General features: G+C 35.5%; 1 protein-coding gene across 2 annotated transcripts in view; it reads left to right on the forward strand.

Annotated features, from left to right (window-relative positions):
• The window catches only part of LOC127842253 (uncharacterized protein ZK1073.1-like), a 94,129-nt gene that overhangs the window by 45,743 nt on the left and 28,380 nt on the right, over window positions 1-20,006 (forward strand). For both annotated transcript variants that reach the window (XM_052371679.1, XM_052371680.1), the window contains exons 5-8: window positions 1,418-1,480; window positions 2,555-2,615; window positions 5,410-5,496; window positions 6,460-6,537. In XM_052371679.1, coding sequence (XP_052227639.1) covers window positions 1,418-1,480; window positions 2,555-2,615; window positions 5,410-5,496; window positions 6,460-6,537 — 289 coding nt within the window. The remainder of the gene's footprint in view (window positions 1-1,417; window positions 1,481-2,554; window positions 2,616-5,409; window positions 5,497-6,459; window positions 6,538-20,006) is intronic.

Genomic DNA, 20,006 nt, shown 5'->3' on the forward strand with positions numbered 1-20,006 from the left:
GTGCGTATTTAGTGACAAGATGGCACTCTTTATTTATTAGGGTCGGGCCCTTATCTTTTTCATACTGTTGTATCTGTTAAAAAAATTGTATTAAATACTATTGTTTCAAGCTCAACCATGATTTTTTAACCAGGTTTTCCGAAGGAAAAATATGGTTATTAGATTGGCGAATGCGGGCGGGCTGGCTGGCTGGCGGGCGGGCTGGCGGGCGGGCGGAACAAGCTTGTCCGGGCCATAACTATGTAGTTCATTGTCAGATTTTAAAATCATTTGGCACATTTGTTCACCATCATTGGACGGTGTGTCGCGCGAAATAATTACGTAGATATCTCCAAGGTCAAGGTCACACTTTGAGTTCAAAGGTCAAAAATGGCCATAAATGAGCTTGTCCTGGCCATAACTATGTCATTCATTGTGAGATTTTAAAATCATTTGGCACATTTGTTCACCATCATGGGACGGTGTGTCGCACGAAAGAATCACGTCAATATCTCCAATGTCAAGGTCGCCACGACTAAAAAATAGATTTTTTTTTAAAACAAACTTACAAAGGGGGTTAATTTTGTTTGTTCATTTCAAAAGTTCAGTTTGAGTTTTCTCCCTTTATCAGATTTTTTTTCACAATGAAAACCTGGTTTTGTGACAGTTTTGTCCCTTGTTTTAAATTGTATTGAATTATGGTTAACTTGTAATGTACATGTAAACCATTTCCCACTCAGAAGCAAAGTGAATATTGCTTTGCAACAAGCATAAAACCAGAACAGCCTGCCAGTAACGTAATTGTTCAGGTTTTATGCTATTTGCTGCTCATCAGTATCTTAGGATTGGAAATGTAGCCTTTCAAAACTTGATTCCATTAAGAAAGGGCTTAACTTGTATTATTTAAGGGCTACAAATGGGTCAAAAAGGGTATCTGAGCAGTAAAGGGTTAAGCTAACTTTTTCATACATTTATTTGACTCCAGTGTTTTACATGCAGACAGACCTTGTTCTCTGTTCCAGTTGCACATGTCCAGTGTGTGTACATACTAACAGACCTTGTTCTTTGTTTCAGTTACACATGTCCAGTGTGTGTACATACTAACAGACCTTGTTCTTTGTTCCAGTTGCACATGTCCAGTGTGTGTACATACTAACAGACCTTGTTCTTTGTTCCAGTTACACATGTCCAGTGTGTGTACATACTAACAGACCTTGTTCTTTGTTTCAGTTACACATGTCCAGTGTGTGTACATACTAACAGACCTTGTTCTCTGTTCCAGTTACACATGTCCAGTGTGTGTACATACTAACAGACCGTGTTCTCTGTTTCAGTTACACATGTCCAGTGTGTGTACATACTAACAGACCTTGTTCTCTGTTTCAGTTACACATGTCCAGTGTGTGTACATACTAACAGACCTTGTTTTCTGTTTCAGTTACACGTTTCCCAGCCTGCAGAGTCTTGGAGAAGACCTGGTCTGTGTCCTTGACCAGCTGGAGTAAGCAAATCCTGTGTTTGTGCTTGTTATCATGAATATTTCCCCTCCCTCTCCTCTGGGGTGGTAGTGGTTAAATTAAGCTAAAAAATCCTCTACATTTTGTACCAGGCTCAGACGTTGAGTTTCATGTAATTGGTCTTGTAACATTTTCTCATCAATTTTGGCAAGTTTCGTTTATATTTCTCGGCAGTCTCCTATTTCAAGTAGTATGCTATTAATTAACACTGCAAACTTTCTTCTATTGGAAATCCTGATGCTTTAGCTGGTGAATTTTAAGTGATGATTAATGTTTAATTCTGACTGAGAAGCGGTTTTAAAACCTATAGTGGGCTGGGTTTATTATTTCGTTTTTTCCACCATTTAAAAATGTAGGTAAGAAATCAGGTCTTTAAAAAAGTATCAGCATTAGCGCTGTGGTCTTAAAATTGAGATGGTCTTTAAGTGGATGTTGTTGTACTATAAATCTGATGCTGTTTTATGTGTAATATTTCTATAATTGCAATGCTGTTTTGCTTATACTAGGATTCTTGCATTAAGGTAGTCTATAGAATAAAGATTGTGTTAGCCTTTTCATGATATATTGAGATTTAAGTGATGATTTCTTAATAATACAAGTTTCTGACTTGTTTAGTACTGACTTAAACTATGTAATGTTCATATTATGTTTGAATGTTTAATATTTTTAAACATAATCATTTTTATGAACCAATTGTTAGACTCATTAAACTTTTCCTTCTGAGGAAAAAGTGAAAATGGCTGTACGCAACAGCATAAAACCAGAACAGCCTGCAAGTACATGTAACTCAAAGGCGTTTCAGATCTTATGCTGTTCGCTGCTCATAAGTACATGTATCTGAAGGTTGGAAATGAACCCTTCAAAACTTGAATCTAGAGAGAAAGGTCTTAAATTTAATTTAATTGTGTAAGGGATTACAAACTGTTCTAAATGCATATCTAAGTGGTAAAGGACTAAGTTAAAGAATACGTTGCTGAAACAGGCCCGCTATGGTAGCCAGTATTGTTTGTCAATTGAAACAGGCCCGCTATGGTAGCCAGTATTGTTTGTCAATTCAGTGTGAAGAATGTGGTAGGGCTTGGAGAGGGTGCAGGAGCCAACATCCTGGCACGCTTTGCTGTAAGTACCTGAGCCTCTGTTTACCACGCTTCCAACTCTGTTTCACACTCTTTTTAGCTGAGTTTCACCATTGAAATAGAAAATTTCATGAATATAAGTGAAGCTTAGAAATATTTATTAGTAGCCAAAATGCTTGTTAGTTACAATGTTTGCTCAGAAAATGTCAAATTATTGACATTATGTCTTAATTATTTTTAAAATAATTTTCAAAAATTTTATAGCTAATTTGAGAATTTAGTTGCCAATATGAGGTTTTAGAAGCCATTTGTATAATTGTTTGTTTCTGGTCTAGTTGATGGTTACTTTTTTAGATCAAAACAGATGCTTCCCCCACGCTGAGACATTGATTGGCTCTTCTGTCCTTACCAGGTTAACCCCAATGACACATTTCGTATAACATAACAAGCACTTCTTACAAGGGTTTGATACCTGCATGGAAAGTGTCTATGACCCCTTTCAACACACCCACATCACCTGACCTCACTTTGACCTTGCCTTTGACCCACTGTCTGACTAAGTCGTATTCAGAAGGTCAAAAGCCTTGGTTAACCCGAAACGAAGTATTTTGTCTCACTTCAGCAAATCCACTATACTTATTTACTTGCCTTTAGTATGAATGAAAAAAAATCATTCCATTGGAATGTTCTTCTTCTTGTTGCATATATTAACAGAGAAAACAGAAATTGCATGATTTGCTGTTTCCTAAGATCTAATAGCAAGCTGTTACTGATGATTGATAATTTTGTCTTTTTTGGTTCTAGTTTTGGCCATATTTCATCAGCAAACTTACAAGCTTTATCAGTCCTGTTTTCATTGTAGTCAGGATGTTTTTCCAATTCCAGTTTTTCCTTGAAAGTTCATGAGACAGGGGGGCTGCTAGAATGCATTTGAGTAAAGCCAGTCGAGTGCTTCTGTTCATATTGATTTCTAAAGAAGTATGAATGATAGGTGTCTAAATTCTGGAAAACATAATATTTTGCTAATTATATTGTTTGTTCACCCGTTTAAGTCTTGACGCAAAGGGATGGTTTGTTTTATAGTTGCTCGCTCTATGTGTAATTTTTTTATGCCCCTGGTAGGGTGGCATATAGCAGTTGAACTGTCCGTCAGTATGTGTGTGTGTGTCAGTCTGTCCGTCTGTCCGAAAAAAAAAATAACGTTGGCCATAACTTTTGCATTATTGAAGATAGAAACTTGATATTTGGCATGCACGTGTATCTTACGAAGCTGCACATTTTGAGTGGTGGAAGTTCAAGGTCAAGGTCATCCTTTAAGGTCAAAGGTCAAAAATAATAATTCAAAGGGGCATTCTCATGAAGCTGCACATTTTGAGTGGTGGAAGTTCAAGGTCAAGGTCATCCTTCAAGGTCAAAGGTCAAAAAAATATAAAAAAAATCTTCAAAGCGGCGCAATAGGGGGCATTGTGTTTCTGACGAACACAGCTCTTGATTATATATTTTTTTATTAATACAGTTATTTTTTTTAAAACAGTTAATATTATAATTAATTATATTATGAATACAATTAAGTAGCATTTGGCTCAGTTGTGAGAGCATTACATACAAGGCAGTACTTGTCTGGAGCCCAGTTTAAAAAGCAATTTACTGTAGGTTTATTATAATTGCAGCCAATATTTTAATTCATTACACCAAAGGCTTAATTACAGCCCAATATTTATTTTATATCAGATTCAATACCTTTATATAATTGTTATATGTTGCCTCGTAATAAATACTTCTTCACTTCATTGTAATTACATTGTTTCTAGTGAACAGTTTATTTTCTCCTTGGTAGAAGACAAAGTTTGTATATCACTGCATGTTATTGACGGGTCATCACGAGTCACAATCGTGCAGGCCTAAAAATTACAGCATTGGCTTTATGCAGTTGACACAGGCTTATTGTGAACAACAATGCTTCTTTTCCAGAATACCCTACTTGAAGAAGATTAGAATGTGTAAAAACTTAACAGGCTCTTAATGCACATACATAAAACCTGTAGCTTTCCAGGGCACATCTAATTGTTTTCAGCCATCATTTTAAGCCACTTTCTGGGCAGTGTTCTCCGGAAGCAGCGATAGCCGGCGTTTTCACCTGCTACATTCAATCTAGATGCTGGCTACTTTACCCAAAATATAAATTGAAATGGTGCAAATACAACTGTTTTATTGCTTAGTCGCCGGCTTCTTTGAAAATAACTGGCTTCTCAAATTTTTCTGGAGAACACTGCTTTCTGGGTAAAACTGGGCTTAATGCATGCGAATAAAGTGTTATCTCAGATTTGCCTGTGCAGTCCACACAGGCTTATCAGGGACAACACTTCCGGTTTTAATGGAGTTGTTTGTTTAAAGAAAGTCTCTTCTTAACAAAAATCTGTTTAGGCGCAAAGGGTTGTCCCAGATTAGCCTGTGCAGAGGCACTTTATGCACATGTGTTTAGCCCAGTTTACCCAGAACGAGGCTCATTTTAACCCATTTATGCCTAGCGTCTAGAAAAAAGGCCTTGGCAAACAGCGTAGACCCAGATGAGACGCCGCATAATGGGGCGTCTCATCAGAGTCTGCGCTATTTGCTTAAAGGAATTTCTGTAAGAAATATTCTAAATATAAAAATAATTATACTAGACTTCCCTAATGTTGGAAATAAATTAATCCAATTTAGAAGGATGGGAGAGTCCATGAGGCATACATGGGTTAATGCTCATGAATCTTTATCTCCCCCAAGATGGCCCAGCCTAACGGTGTCCTGGGTGTGTGTCTCATTTTAATGTTCATGAATCTTTATCTCCCCCACAGATGGCCCAGCCTAACCGTGTCCTAGGGGTGTGTCTGATCCACTGTACGGGAACCACAGCAGGATTCATGGAGTCACTCAAGGATAAGGTACTACACACGGCTGGTGTTTGGGGGTCAAAGTGAAAGGGACAATCAGGGTGTCTTTGACTTAGAGTTAGAATAAGGTCTCAGATGAGCGACTAAACTTTGTGCAGAGAACATTGTTTTATTTACGTACTTCATTAAAAAAAATTATATAGCAAATGTTTTGAATTGACATTTTCCTAAAAATTATTTCATTCAAGCATGCTGTATCTTTATTGTTATGGTCGTTATGGTCGTTTACAAAAGCCATTATTGAAACACATATTTACTGTATATTGATTGACAGAAAATCTGGACAAAACTAATTTAGTGTTGGGACTTGTGACAACAAATTAAGCGGTTCTACTGAACTATTGTGTTAACTGTAATTTTTTTACAAAAGATATTGAAATCTGCAAATGCGTTTCTTTTCTGATATGGTCCATAATAACTGTGAATAAATAAAAATGTTCTTAAAATATATTGAAGGAAATATATTAAGCACTGAAATGATGTGATTTATTATCTAAGACAAAACATAATTTTATGACACATGTTTTTAACAAATATCTCGATTTTAAACAAGCAAGTATAGAATGCTTGGCTAAAACTTTGGCTACAGTTTATAAAATTTGTCTACAAAAAATTCCATTTGGCTAGATTTTTTGCCGCAGAAAGTTTTGAGCCCTGTGAATGAAATGTCTTTTAAAAACCTTAATACAAGCTCTCTGTGAGAAATAGGATTGTTGTTAAAACCCAGGCTGGGATTTGTATATCTTTAAAGAATCTTATTCAGAAAAGTAAAAAAAATATTGTACAAAGAAATGCATTGATGGAAAGTTTATAAACATGAATCACAATACAGTAGAATCTTTAACTGAATAGCCCATTTATCACTTTAAAAGAAAAGTGTTGCAGCTCAATTGATACACACATTTGAATATTCCAATGCTATGTCCTTGACATTTGATACCTTGACGGTTTCAGATCCTGGGTTGGAAGTTGGACCACATTGGCATGAACCCATCAGCGGAGTCATACCTTGTCCTGCACAGATTTGGATCTGTAAGTTGCACTTGACCCTCTTTCTGATTCCCCCTTACTCTGGGCCTAGTGTCACAAACAAACTTAACCCTTCCCCACTTAGATACATATTTGGACGTGTTTTTAGTCTCTTAGCAAGTTAAATTCAACCTAAGACTTTTCTTACCAGATTCAAGTTTTAAAGGCTTCATTTCAACCCATAGATACTGATGAGCAGCAAACAGCATAAAACCTGAACAGACTGCAAACTACTCGCAGGCTGTTCTGGTTTTATGCTGTTTGCATGTAGCAATTTTCACTTTGCCTCTGAGCAGGAAAGGGTTAAGAAAACTTTTTTGAGCTTTGAGTTCAACTCAACATAATATTTCAGGAGGAATATGTGCATATTCTTATAGCTTAGGTGTTTTTGAGCTGATTGACATGCCCAATACTCAGCTAAGTGGATACTCATATATCATTTTTTGAGCTGAGGAAACATATTGAGAATGCTCATGATACTTTGCCCTTGTCACTCAGATCTCATTTTTTGAGCTGAGCAAACATTCAGATCTCATTTTTTGAGCTGAGCAAACAAATTGAGAACGTTTATGATACTGGGCCCTTGTATGTATTGTCTTGGCTTAATTATAAAGTTTTTGAGGTTTAAAGATATTATGCATCGTTTGATATTAAAAAAGCATCAAAAGCATATTAATTACGGTATATAGTTGATTGCAAAAATATCGTGCATATGCATACAAAGACACAGAACATTCTGAAGATTGCTGATTGTGACTTTTATATGTTGATTTTTGTTGCGTTTCCCCATGTTTAGCATGTGATATTTTTTTTTGTAAAAAAAAATGAATTTCTTTGGTTATTTGCTTAATATATTTGTTATTATAGTTGTTAGAAGGTATGTGTACATTAACTATTTTTCCTACAGGCTAAACATTGAAAAAAGATTGTATAACCTATAAGTAGTAGGTTTTATACACCGTTAGTTAACTTGAAACTTTATATAAAAGTATTTAGCAGAATTGCAGGTAAATATACATAATAATTTGTTTTAACACAACAGCAATTTTAAAACTCTGTATTTTTCTTTACTAATAAAACTTTCATTCAAATATTATACATTGTACAGTGGAACCCCTCTAAACCGGACACCCCCGGGACAGAGAGGAAATTCCGGTTTTGAGAGGGGAAGTTGACTAATTTACTTTCAGGTCAATTACAAAGCCTAATGTGGAAAAACACATACTTTCAACAAATTTAAATAGTTTATATATAACATGCATTAATAGTGCAGCATCTTGAGTGTAGGTTTAGGCAACATCTCTGACTCTTTGATCTGTTTGATTTTGTCTTTTAGAGACATTTCCACGCGCCTTCGCTTAGGAGGATGTTTGGGCATTTTTAGCTCATCTATTTTTTGAAAAAAAATTATGAGCTATTGTCATCTCCTTGGCGTCGTCGTCAGTGTCAGCGTCGGCGTCCGGTTAAGTTTTGCGTTTAGGTACACTTTTTTCATAAAGTATCAATGCTATTGCATTCAAACTTGGTACACTTACTTACTATCATGAGGGGACTGGGCAGGCAAAGTTAGATAATTCTGGCTTGCATTTTGACAGAATTATGTGCCCTTTTTATACTTAGAAAATTGAAAAGTTTTGTGTTTAGGTCCATTTTTTTCCTAAAGTATCAAAGCCATTGCTTTCATACTTGCAACACTTACTAACTATCGTAAGGGGACTGTGCAGGCAAAGTTGTGTAACTCTGACTGGCATTTTGACAGAATTATGTGCCCTTTTTATCCTTAGAAAATTGAAAATTTTGTTAAGTTTTGTGTTTATATCCACTTGTTTCCTAAAGTATCAAAGCCATTGCTTTCATACTTGCAACACTTACTAACTATCGTAAAGGGACTGTACAGGCAAAGTTATGTAACTCTGACTGGCATTTTGACGGAATTATGGGCCCTTTATACTTGAAAATTTGGTTAAGTTTTGTGTTTTGGTCCACTTTACCCCTAAAGTATCATAGATATTGCTTTCATACTTGGAACACTCGCAAACTATCATAAGGGGACAGTAAAGGACAAGTTGCATAACTCTGGTTGTCATTTTTACGGAATTATGGCCCTTTTTTGACTTAGTTACTTTGAATATATGGTTACATTTTGTGTTTAGATCCACTTTACTTTTAAAGTATCAAGGCTATTGCTTTCAAACTTCATATACTTTCTTGCTATCATGAGGGTACTGTACCTGGCAAGTTGAATTTTACCTTGACCTTTGAATGACCTTGACTCTCAAGGTCAAATTATTAAATTTTGCTAAAATTGCCATAACTTCTTTATTTATGATTAGATTCGATTGATACTTCGACAAAACAACTCTTACCTGACATACCACAATTGACTCCGTCCAAACCATCCCCCCCTGAATCCCCCCCCCCCCCCCCCCCCCCGAATCCCCCTCAATCCCCCCCATTATTATTTTTTTAATTAAAGATCATCTTATAAATGACCACCACACCCTCACACTATACACCCCACCCCAGTAGGGTGGCATATAGCAGTTGAACTGTCCGTCAGTGTCAGTCTGTCCATCCGAAAAAAACTTTAACATTGGCCATAACTTTTTCACTTTTTAAGATAGCAACTTGATATTTGGCATGAATGTGTATCTCATGGAGCTGCACATTTTGAGTGGTGAAAGGTCAAGGTCATCCTTCAAGGTCAAATGTCAAATTTATGGTGTCTGTCCGTCCGAAGACTTTAACATTGGCCATAACTTTTTCAATATTGAAGATAGCAACTTGATATTTGGCATGCATGTGTATCTCATGTAGCTGAACATTTTGAGTGGTGAAAGTTGAAGGTGAAGGTCATCCTTCAAGGTCAAATGTCAAATAAATGGCATCTGTCCGTCCGAAAACTTTAACATTGGCCATAACTTTTTTAATATTGAAGATAGCAACTTGATATTTGGCATGCATGTGTATCTCATGAAGCTGCACATTTTTAGTGGTGGAAGTTCAAGGTCATCCTTCAAGGTAAAAAAGAAAAAAATTCTAAGCGGCATTCTCATGAAGCTGCACATTTTGAGTGGTGGAAGTTCAAGGTCATCCTTCAAGGTCAAGGTCATCCTTCAAGGTCAAAGGTCAAAAAACAAATAAAAAATTTCAAAGCGGCATTATCATGAAGCTGCACATTTTGAGTGGTGGAAGTTCAAGGTCAAGGTCATTCTTCAAGGTCAAGGTCATCATCAAGGTCAAAGGTCCAAAAAAAAAATCAAAGCGGCGTTATCATGAAGCTGCACATTTTGAGTGGTGTAGGTTCAAGGTCAAGGTCATCCTTCAAGGTCAAGGTCATCCTTCAAGGTCAAAGATCAAACAAAATATAAAAAAATCAAAGCGGCGTTATCATGAAGCTGCACATTTTGAGTGGTGTAAGTTCAAGGTCAAGGTCATCCTTCAAGGAAAAAAAAAAATATATAAAATTTCAAAGCGGCGTTCTCATGAAGCTGCACATTTTGAGTGGTGGAAGTTCAAGGACAAGGTCATCCTTCAAGGTCAAGGTCATCCTTCAAGGTCAAAGGTCATTTTTTTAAATAAAAATTCAAAGCGGCGTTCTCATGAAGCTGCACATTTTGAGTGGTGGAAGTTCAAGGTCAATGTCATCCTTCAAGGTCAATTTTTTTTATTTCAAAGCAGCGTTATCATGAAGCTGCACATTTTGAGTGGTGGAAGTTCAAGGTCAAGGTCATCCTTCAAGGTCAAGGTCATCCTTCAAGGTCAGAGGTCAAAAAAATAATATTTCAAAGCGGCCTTCTTATAAAGCTGCACATTTTGAGTGGTGGAAGTTCAAGGTCAAGGTCATCCTTCAAGGTCAAAGGTTAAAAAAACAAAAAAATTCAAAGCGGCGCAATAGGGGGCATTGTGTTTCTGACAAACTCATCTCTTGTTTTTTTCAAACATGGTTAAAAAACACAAATATTTATTTTTATTATTTTATTTTTGAAATACCGTCCAACCATCCCACCCAAGAATTCCCCGCCCAAAAAAAAATAATATATATATATTTTTTTTTTCATTTTTGGGGCATTTTATTGGCATTTTTGGAAGATAATGTAATAAATGACCACACCCCCACACTATACACCCCTCTCCACTCCACCCCTCCCTCCTTTGTGATTGAAATTGAGATAGGTCCCTACACCTTTAAAAAGAAAAATAGATGAGCAGTCTGCACCCGCAAGGCGGGGCTCTTGTTAGTCTTTGTTATCTTAATTGCCAAGTCGAAAATCTAAATTAATATCTAGATTGAACTTCTTCAAGAACTCTGCAAATCACCATTTAATATGACACTTAATTAGCAATTGTAATAAACAAATCAAAATTAGATAGCAGTAAGCTTATTAAAATTTAGCATGGCTTACTACATTGAAAATAAAACACACTAAAAAAACCTATTTTGTTATCAGTAATTATAATCAGTATTATCACTTCTATTGACAGATATGTACATCACAGGCAAGGTCTCGTTAAATTGTTTTGCGATTTTTAACAGTTTGCAAAATTTGCGAACACCTTTATTGATTTCTTGCATCTTGAATCCTCTATTCACACGTTTTTGACTCTAGGTCTGAGGTGCAATACACTGGTCCCCACTGGTTTAGTGAGGTACAATTAGGTATAGAATGACCAAATTTTGATCCAAAGAATGACCGGTTTTTGGAATTGAGGGGATTCCGGTCTTGAGGAGATATTTTACGCATGGTTCTATAGGGAAAAAATTGGAACCGGACAATTTGTCCGATTTAGAGAGGATTCCGGTATATAGAGGATCCGGTTTAGAGGGTTTCCACTGTATTTAAGCAGTTCAGTACCCTTTCCATTTAATATAACCCAAAACTCACTCTCTCTGTAATGGTACCTTTTGCCCTTCTTTTGATCAGATTTTTGTCCCCTACCGGTGAAACCGGAGGGGACTTATGGTTTACGCTCTGTGTGTCAGTCTGTCTGTCAGTCGGTCACACTTTGCTGGATCCTGCGATAACTTTAAAAGTTCTTCATATTTTTATGCCCCCCTTCGAAGAAGAGGGGGTATATTGTTTTGCTCATGTCGGTCCGTCCGTCCGTATGTCCGTCCACCAGATGGTTTCTGGATGATAACTCAAGAACGCTTAGGCCTAGGATCATGAAACTTCATAGGTACATTGATCATGACTCGCAGATGACCCCTATTGATTTTGAGGTCACTAGGTCAAAGGTCAAGGTCACGATGACCTGAAATAGTAAAATGGTTTCCGGATGATAACTCAAGAACGCTTATGCCTAGGATCATGAAACTTGATAGGTAGATTGATCATGAATCGCAGATGACCCCTAACGATTTTCAGGTCACTAGGTTAAAGGTCAAGGTCACAGTGACCCGAAATAGTAAAATGGTTTTTGGATGATAACTCAAGAACGATTATGCCTAGGATAATGAAACTTCATAGGTAGATTGATAATGACTGGCAGATGACCCTTATTGATTTTCAGGTCACTAGGTCAAAGGTCAAGGTCACGGTGACCCGAAATAGTAAAATGGTTTCCGGATGATAACTCAACACTTTTGCCTAGAATCATGAAACTTCATAGGTACATTGATCATGACTCGCAGATGGCCCCTATTGATTTTCAGGTCACTAGGTCAAAGGTCAAGGTCACGGTGACCCGAAAAAGTAAAATGTTTCCAGATGATAACTCAAGAACCCTTATGCCTAGGATCATGAAACTTCATAGGTAGATTGATCATGACTCGCTGTTGACCCCTATTGTTTTTGCGGTCACTATATCAAAGGTCAAGGTCACGGTGACCCGAAATAGTAAAATGGTTTCCGGATGATAACTCAAGAACGCTTATGGCTACAATCACGAAAACTTCATAGGTACATTGATCATGACTCGCAGATGACACCTATTGATTTTGAGTTCACTAGGTCAAAGGTCAAGGTCATGGTGACCCGAAATAGTAAAATGGTTTCCGGATGATAACTCAAGAATGCTTATGCCTAGGATCATGAAACTTCATAGGTACATTGATCATGACTCACAGATGACCCCTATGGATTTTCAGGTCACTAGGTCAAAGGTTAAGGTCACGGTGACCCGAAATAGTAAAATGGTTTCCGGATGATAACTTAAGAACGCTTATGGCTAGGATCATGACACTTCATAGGTACATTGCTCATGACTCGCAGATGACCCCTATTGATTTTCAGGTCACTAGGTCAAAGGTCAAGGTCACAGTGACAAAAAACATATTCACACAATGGCTGTCACTACAACGGAGAGCCCATATGGGGGGCATGCATGTTTTACAAACAGCCCTTGTTTCATGAAACTTGAAACATGGAGAGATGGCAATATGGAGATTATGGACGTCAATTCATTTTGTTCCTACGTCAAAATTTGTGGTTTCTATGGCAACAAATGTAAAAAAAATAAAAAAAAATATGACAATGTGGAGTTTCAATGGTAGGGGACAATATTACTTGGCAATCTCTTGTGAATATTACCATAAGCTTTTAACTCCTAATTGCTATGATAAATGTTAATTTAACACATACTATTTTCTTGCCAATGTGTTATTACTTGAAACATGGAAAGTACATGTATAATTTTATAGGATAATGAGGTACATACCATGTTACTTTCTGATCATTAACCTTATTGACTAGAATTCCTGTAACATTTTACTTTGACGGAGAGATAATGTAACATGTTCAATTGAGATCAAAAGAGTACCACAGAAATTTAGGGTAAGTGTGTGGATATTTTTATGTCCCCCACCACTATAGTGGGGGACATATTGTTTTTGCCTTGTCTGTTGGTTTGTTTGTTTGTGTGTTTGTTTGCGCCAACTTTAACATTTGTAATAACTTTTGAAATATTGAAGATAGCAACTTGATATTTGGCATGCATGTGTATCTCATTGAGCTGCACATTTGGAGTGGTGAAAGGTCAAGGTCATCCTTCAAGGTCAAAGGTCAAATATATAGCTTCAAAGCGGTGCAAAAGGGGACATAGTGTTTCTGACAAACACATATCTTGTTTTAAATAAAGTAACTGTGTACAGTTTACAAAAGCATTTACAACATTTGTTTTTTTTTCCAGAGAATCAATTAGATAATACAAAGAAGTCTTAATTTACAGGACTATCATGCATATTTATTCCAAATGTAATATATAATGAACAATCAAATTCTTTCTGAAATTGTTTCCTTTCATTTGCAATCCGTGTTAATCACGCTAATGTGCCATGCACTGCGTGGTACATTTTTAAACCGCTTACTTTTTGTTGTTGTTTTGTCTTCTTTTTTAGCTCACCTGTCACGAAGTGACATGGTGAGCTTATGTGACCATGTGATGTCCGGCGTCCGTATGTGTGTGCGTGCGTACATCCGTCAACAATTTGTTTGTGTAGACAGTAGAGGTCACAGTTTTCATCCAATCTTTATGAAACTTGGTCAGAATGTTCATCTTGATGAAAACTGGGTTGGGATTGTATTTGGGTCATCTGGGGTCAAAAACTAGGTCACTAGGTAAATAACTAGGTCACATAATAGGTCAAATAATAGAAAAACCTTGTGTAGACAATAGAGGTTGCAGTTTTCATCCAATCTTTATGAAATTTGGTCAGAATGTTTATCTTGATGAAATCTGGGTTGGGATTGTATTTGGGTCATCTGGGGTCAAAAACTAGGTCACTAGGTCAAAAACTAGGTCAAATAATAGAAAAACCTTGTGTAGACAGTAGAGGTCACAGTTTTCATCCACTCTTTATGAAATTTGGTCAGAATGTTTATCTTGATGAAATCTGGGTTGGGATTGTATTTGGGTCATCTGGGGTAAAAAACTAGGTCACTAGGTCAAAAACTAGGTCAAATAATAGAAAAACCTTGTGTAGACAGTAGTGTTCACAGTTTTCATCCAATCTTTATGAAATTTGGTCAGAATGTTCATCTTGATAAAATCTGGGTTGGGATTGTATTTGGGTCATCTGAGGTCAAAAACTAGGTCACTAGGTCAAAAACTAGGTCAAATAATAGAAAAACCTTGTGTTACGACAACAGAGGTCGCAGTTTACATCCAATCTTTATGAAATTTGGTCAGAATGTTTATCTTGATGAAATATGGGTTGGGATTGTATTTGGGTCATCTAAGGTAAAAAACTAGGTCACTAGGTCAAATAATAGAAAAACCGTCAACAATTTGTTTGTGTAGACAGTAGTGGTCACAGTTTTCATCCAATCTTTATGAAATTTGGTCAGAATGTTTATCTTGATGAAATCTGGGTTGGGATTGTATTTGGGTCATATGGGGTCAAAAACTAGGTCACTAGGTCAAAAACTAGGTCACTAGGTCAAGTAATAGAAAAACCTTGTATAGACAATAGAGGTCACAGTTTTCATCCAATCTTTATGAAATTTGGTCAGAATGTTTATCTTGATGAAATCTGCGTTGGGATTGTATTTGGGTCATCTGGGGTCAAAAACTAGGTCACTTGGTCAAATATTAGAAAAACCTTGTGTAGACAATAGAGGTCACAGTTTTCATCTAATCTTTATGAAATTTGGTCAGAATGTTTATCTTGATGAAATCTGGGTTGGGATTATATTTGGTTAGTCAGGTGAGCGATTCAGGGCTATCATGGCCCTCTTGTTTTGTTTTGAGCCCACTTTCATCAAAACATCCTGATTTAAAAGAGATTGACAGATATGGTAATGGAGAAGGTACTGAACTATTTAAACTTTGTGTCAACTGTCTGATTTATATTTACGCCCTTTTCATTAGAATGCTGATACTGATTGATGCATTTTTAACTGATCGTGTGCTTTAACTATTTTCCGCTGTCAACATAAAGTTTGCCTGTGCTAAAAATGTACTTCTTAGGGTTTTATGCTAAGAAGATGCAAAGAGACATGAGGATTTCAAAGCCTGGATTGATTATGCAAGTCACTGTTCACAGTTTCAACAGAAGTAATTATTAATGGCTGTGATTTTGACAGATTTTATAGTTTGTTATGAAATATGAATGCTTGAGTCACGACAATAAAAGGTATAGACTAAGAATTTAAGCAATATGGGTATGCCTCTTAATAGCTCTCGATGTGTGAGTTGCATTTTATCATATATTTTTATGTCCCCCACTATAGTAGTGGGGGACATATTGTTTTTGCCCTGTCTGTCTGTTGGTCTGTTGGTCCGTTGGTCTGTCTGTCTGTTTGCGCCAACTTTAACATTTTGCAATAACTTTTGCTATATTGAAGATAGCAACTTCATATTTGGCATGCATGTGTATCTCATGAAGCTGCGCATTTTGAGTGGTGAAAGGTCAAGGTCAAGGTCATCCTTCAAGGTCAGAGGTCAAATATATGTGGCATAAATCGCTCATTTTATGAATACTTTTGCAATATTGAAGATAGAAACTTGATATTTGGCATGCATGTGTATCTTATGGAGCTGCACATTTTTTTTACTCATGAAATATTTAATTCAAATGTAATTATATCGCCCCTTGATGCTTAAAGGCACCATATGCCTTCTAATTTCAATGTCACATGGTACCTTTTTGCACCAATGGGATGAATTATTTTTCCATGTATACTTTACGCAAATACTCATCGTGTCTGGACCACTGTATAAGACCACTATCAATGTTTGCTGCTTATAGCGTCTGGTTTAACATCCATCTCAATTATTGCCCACTTCCAGTTCAGTTGTTCAATACATTATTGTGTCATGAATTGCTCTGTAAAATGATTACTCAATTATATCTTCTGGTGTAAACTTACAAATTCACTGCAGCTTCTTAAAGAAGAAAACCACTAGTGGTCCAGTGAGTTCTAAAACCATATTATTGAAAGATGTTGAAAGGCAGATTAATACATGTGTGTCCACAGCTGTTATAACTAGACAAATCAACCCATATATAAATATATATCTAACACAGTGTATTAGGCGTATAAAATGTCTGAAATTAATCAGTATTTTATGCTAATCTAAACCTGTTAATCTCATAATTAATAAATGATTAATACATAATGTGTCTTCAACTGTTATAAGTAGAGAAATCAACCTATATATAAATATATATCTAAGGCAGTGTATTAAGCGTATACAATGTCTGAAATTAATCAGTATTTTATGCAAATCTAAACCTGTTAATCTCATAATTAATAAATGATTAATACATAATGTGTCTTCAACTGTTATAAGTAGAGAAATCAACTCATATATAAATATATATTTAAGGCAGTGTGTTAAGCGTATACAATGTCTGAAATTAATCAGTATATTGTGCAAATCTAAACCTGTTCATCTTATAAAGCTTGACATATTTTTGTCTTACTGAGTATACTATTTATGTGACATCTTAAAATGCCCTGTAGATGGTTCATACCTTTCACCATTTTAGCTTTTCTAACTACATGTATAGCACTTTGAAACATGTAATTTGAAACAATTATAACTGTGAAGATAAATAGGTTAATGGGGTAGCAATTATGGCCCATTCTGGTGTTTCTATTCACAGGTTTCTAGTGACATTCGGTCATTTGAGAATGTTGACTGTAAAAATGTTATTCTAATCCATTCTACTGACCTCTTCATGTCTTACAAACAATTAAATACCAGTACGTGAAGGTGATGCTATTTTGAATTGTGTTTACTTTTGCATTAAATAGTGTGTATCACTGACAGTCTTTACATTTTTATGTAATCTTTTATTTTTTTTATTTGACATATCAGGTTTATAAAGTTTAATGTCAATTTTATATTTAAGTCATCAGTTAGGAAGATGAAAAAGCAATTTTTATCAGTATCAAAATCCTCCTCACCTTTTTTCCTAATATAAGCTGTATAAATATCAATGATAAAAGTTGTGATCTCTTACCCTTTGTGACTGAACATATTCACAAGAGATAAAACTGTCTGTCAAAGTGTCAGGATAAATATGAGACTCATAGCTCTGTAAAAACGAACTTTATGCATGTGCATAGTGTTGAGCCAGATTAGCCTCATATTTACCCTCTAAGAAATAGAGGATATTTGTTGGATTCGGTGGATTATCGATTTTAATTCACGAGTGATCATAGAAAATAATATTTTCATGAGTGCCACGAGTGAAAATATATATTTTCTATGAACACGAGTGAATTAAAATCGATATTCCACCGAATCCAACAAATTTTCTTTTTATTTTATGCTTTTTTCACCGTTTATATTCACTGTTAAAGAGTTTAACTAAAGAATTTTGCTGGGATAATGACGTCATTACGTCAAAAAAATGACGTCATTTAACAGTAAACAGTGAAAATTATCGATAATTTTCATTGATAATTTTCACTGTTTGAAACATTGATATTATCAGTTTTAATTCACTGATATTTCTCTATAAACCACCGAAAAGCATAAAATAAAGTCTCTTCTAAACAAAAATCAAGTCTAGTTGGAAATATGTCATCCCTGATAATCCTGTGTAGACTGCAAAAGCTAATCTAGGCCAACATTTAATAACACACATTCATTAAGCCTTGTTTTCCTAGAACAAGCTTATACGCATGAAATTATTTATGTGTTACCAAAATTAATGTCTTATAAACCTGTGGCAAGACCAGGGCTGGATCATGCATGATGTAACTACCTGCTGAATATTGCAATACTTACATTCCTCTGCCCCTCTGTTAGATAGAATGATTCATGTACCTGTCTACTGTATTTTGGTTTTGATGCATTTTGTTCATGTATTGTTTTATCTTCTGTTGTGCAGTCAAGCGCTACGGTGAGTTATGGTCAGAATTCATCCCTTTGCATTATAAGAGTTTAAATTATAAAGAGTGTTATATATATATAAAAATCCAAACAAACTGTTTGATTAAAAAAAATGCACTAGGGAAAATGGGTTTACAGATACATGTAGGTTAACTCTCTAATTAAATATTTATAATCATTTTTCCTCTGATGCTGTTTGCTTTATATCCTTATCAAATTATACAAATACGCAAACACAAGTTATGGGGATAGTGATATTTCATATAAGTATCCATTTCAATGTTTGCAAAATCACATGTTTATGAAAATTTTAAGGAATTGAACTATATATATAAAACTTACATGTTAAATGTCAAGGGGAAGAACTCTTGTAGATTTGTAAAAATGTGCCCTCTCGCTGTGAGATTGGGTAGGGTTTGCACTGCATTGTGTATTTATTTGACTGCATTGCATCATGTATATATATATTTGACTGATTTCTGATGAAATGGGACAAACGTTTTCATCTAGATCCACTCATGCAGTCTTGGAAAAACCGATCATACCAGTTTTAACAATCAATGCTTAACTTATTTATGAACCATTGTATTTTTCTTTAAAATAATTATAGGTTTTTTATTTTGGAAGAAATTGTATTGGGTGAGCTTGGTTTTGAAACCCAGTTTTCAAAAATCTGTCTCATTCCGAGTCTATTTAAGACCACTCTAGCTATTCCAGCGAGGAATGACCTGAAAATGGTGCCAAAATATTTCAAGAGCCATGTGTGAGACTGCCATATCTTCTTAATATTTCTGTTGCAGATACAATTGTTTCTCTCTTATAACTTGTTTCTAAAAGAATTTTACAATGTTTGTTCCATTTCACAGCAAGAGTCTATGCTGAATTTTAAATGTATTGCTTTTGTTTTATTACATTGATTGATTAAGTTGTATTGATTATTAGCTCATCTAAGGATGCTTTTTGGCAATAGCTTTTGAGTCAATGGATATTAAATCTGCATGAAATATACTATGCGCACATGTTCAAATTATGTAGCATGTCTGCGCTACACAGTAATTTATCACCACGGTTAGCACTTTTTATAAGAAAACTAAAGTTTCTGTGCCTAATTTGTAGACGTATTTGTATTTCAAAGATAGTTCACAGTGTGAATGTATTGTCCTTTCATTTGTACAGTAGACCCTGCTAATAAGACCACTGAAAGGTCTTCATAAAAGTGCTCGTAGTAGCAAGGTGGCCCTTGTATTGAGGTTGACAGACTTCTGCCTTAGTACACCACCCATGCCATACTTATGTTTCCAATTTTCAAGAATGAATGTATATAAAAAAATATTCAAAGAGTCCATCATCACTAAAATCATATTTGGCATTATAATTATATAGTTCTGATTAAAGGGATAAAAAAAACTCTGCCTTTCTGTTCATGATGCCTTTGACCAGAAACAAAAAATAAAAATAATAAAATATCTGTTTTAATGCCTATTTTTAATTATTCCATAGTGTTCATATTGTTTAGCTCACAACCTGTTCATAATGAGATTTTATTATTACCTTTTGTCAGTCTTTTGTCGTGTGTGGTAGATTGTGTGTCATGCTGCTTCAACATTTACCTTGTTAACACTGTTTACATGCAACATTTATTGTCAGATCTTCATGAAACATGGTCGGAAGCTTTGTCCCAA

The sequence above is a fragment of the Dreissena polymorpha genome, chromosome 8, assembly GCF_020536995.1.
Source record: "Dreissena polymorpha isolate Duluth1 chromosome 8, UMN_Dpol_1.0, whole genome shotgun sequence".
Classification (NCBI taxonomy): domain Eukaryota; kingdom Metazoa; phylum Mollusca; class Bivalvia; order Myida; family Dreissenidae; genus Dreissena; species Dreissena polymorpha.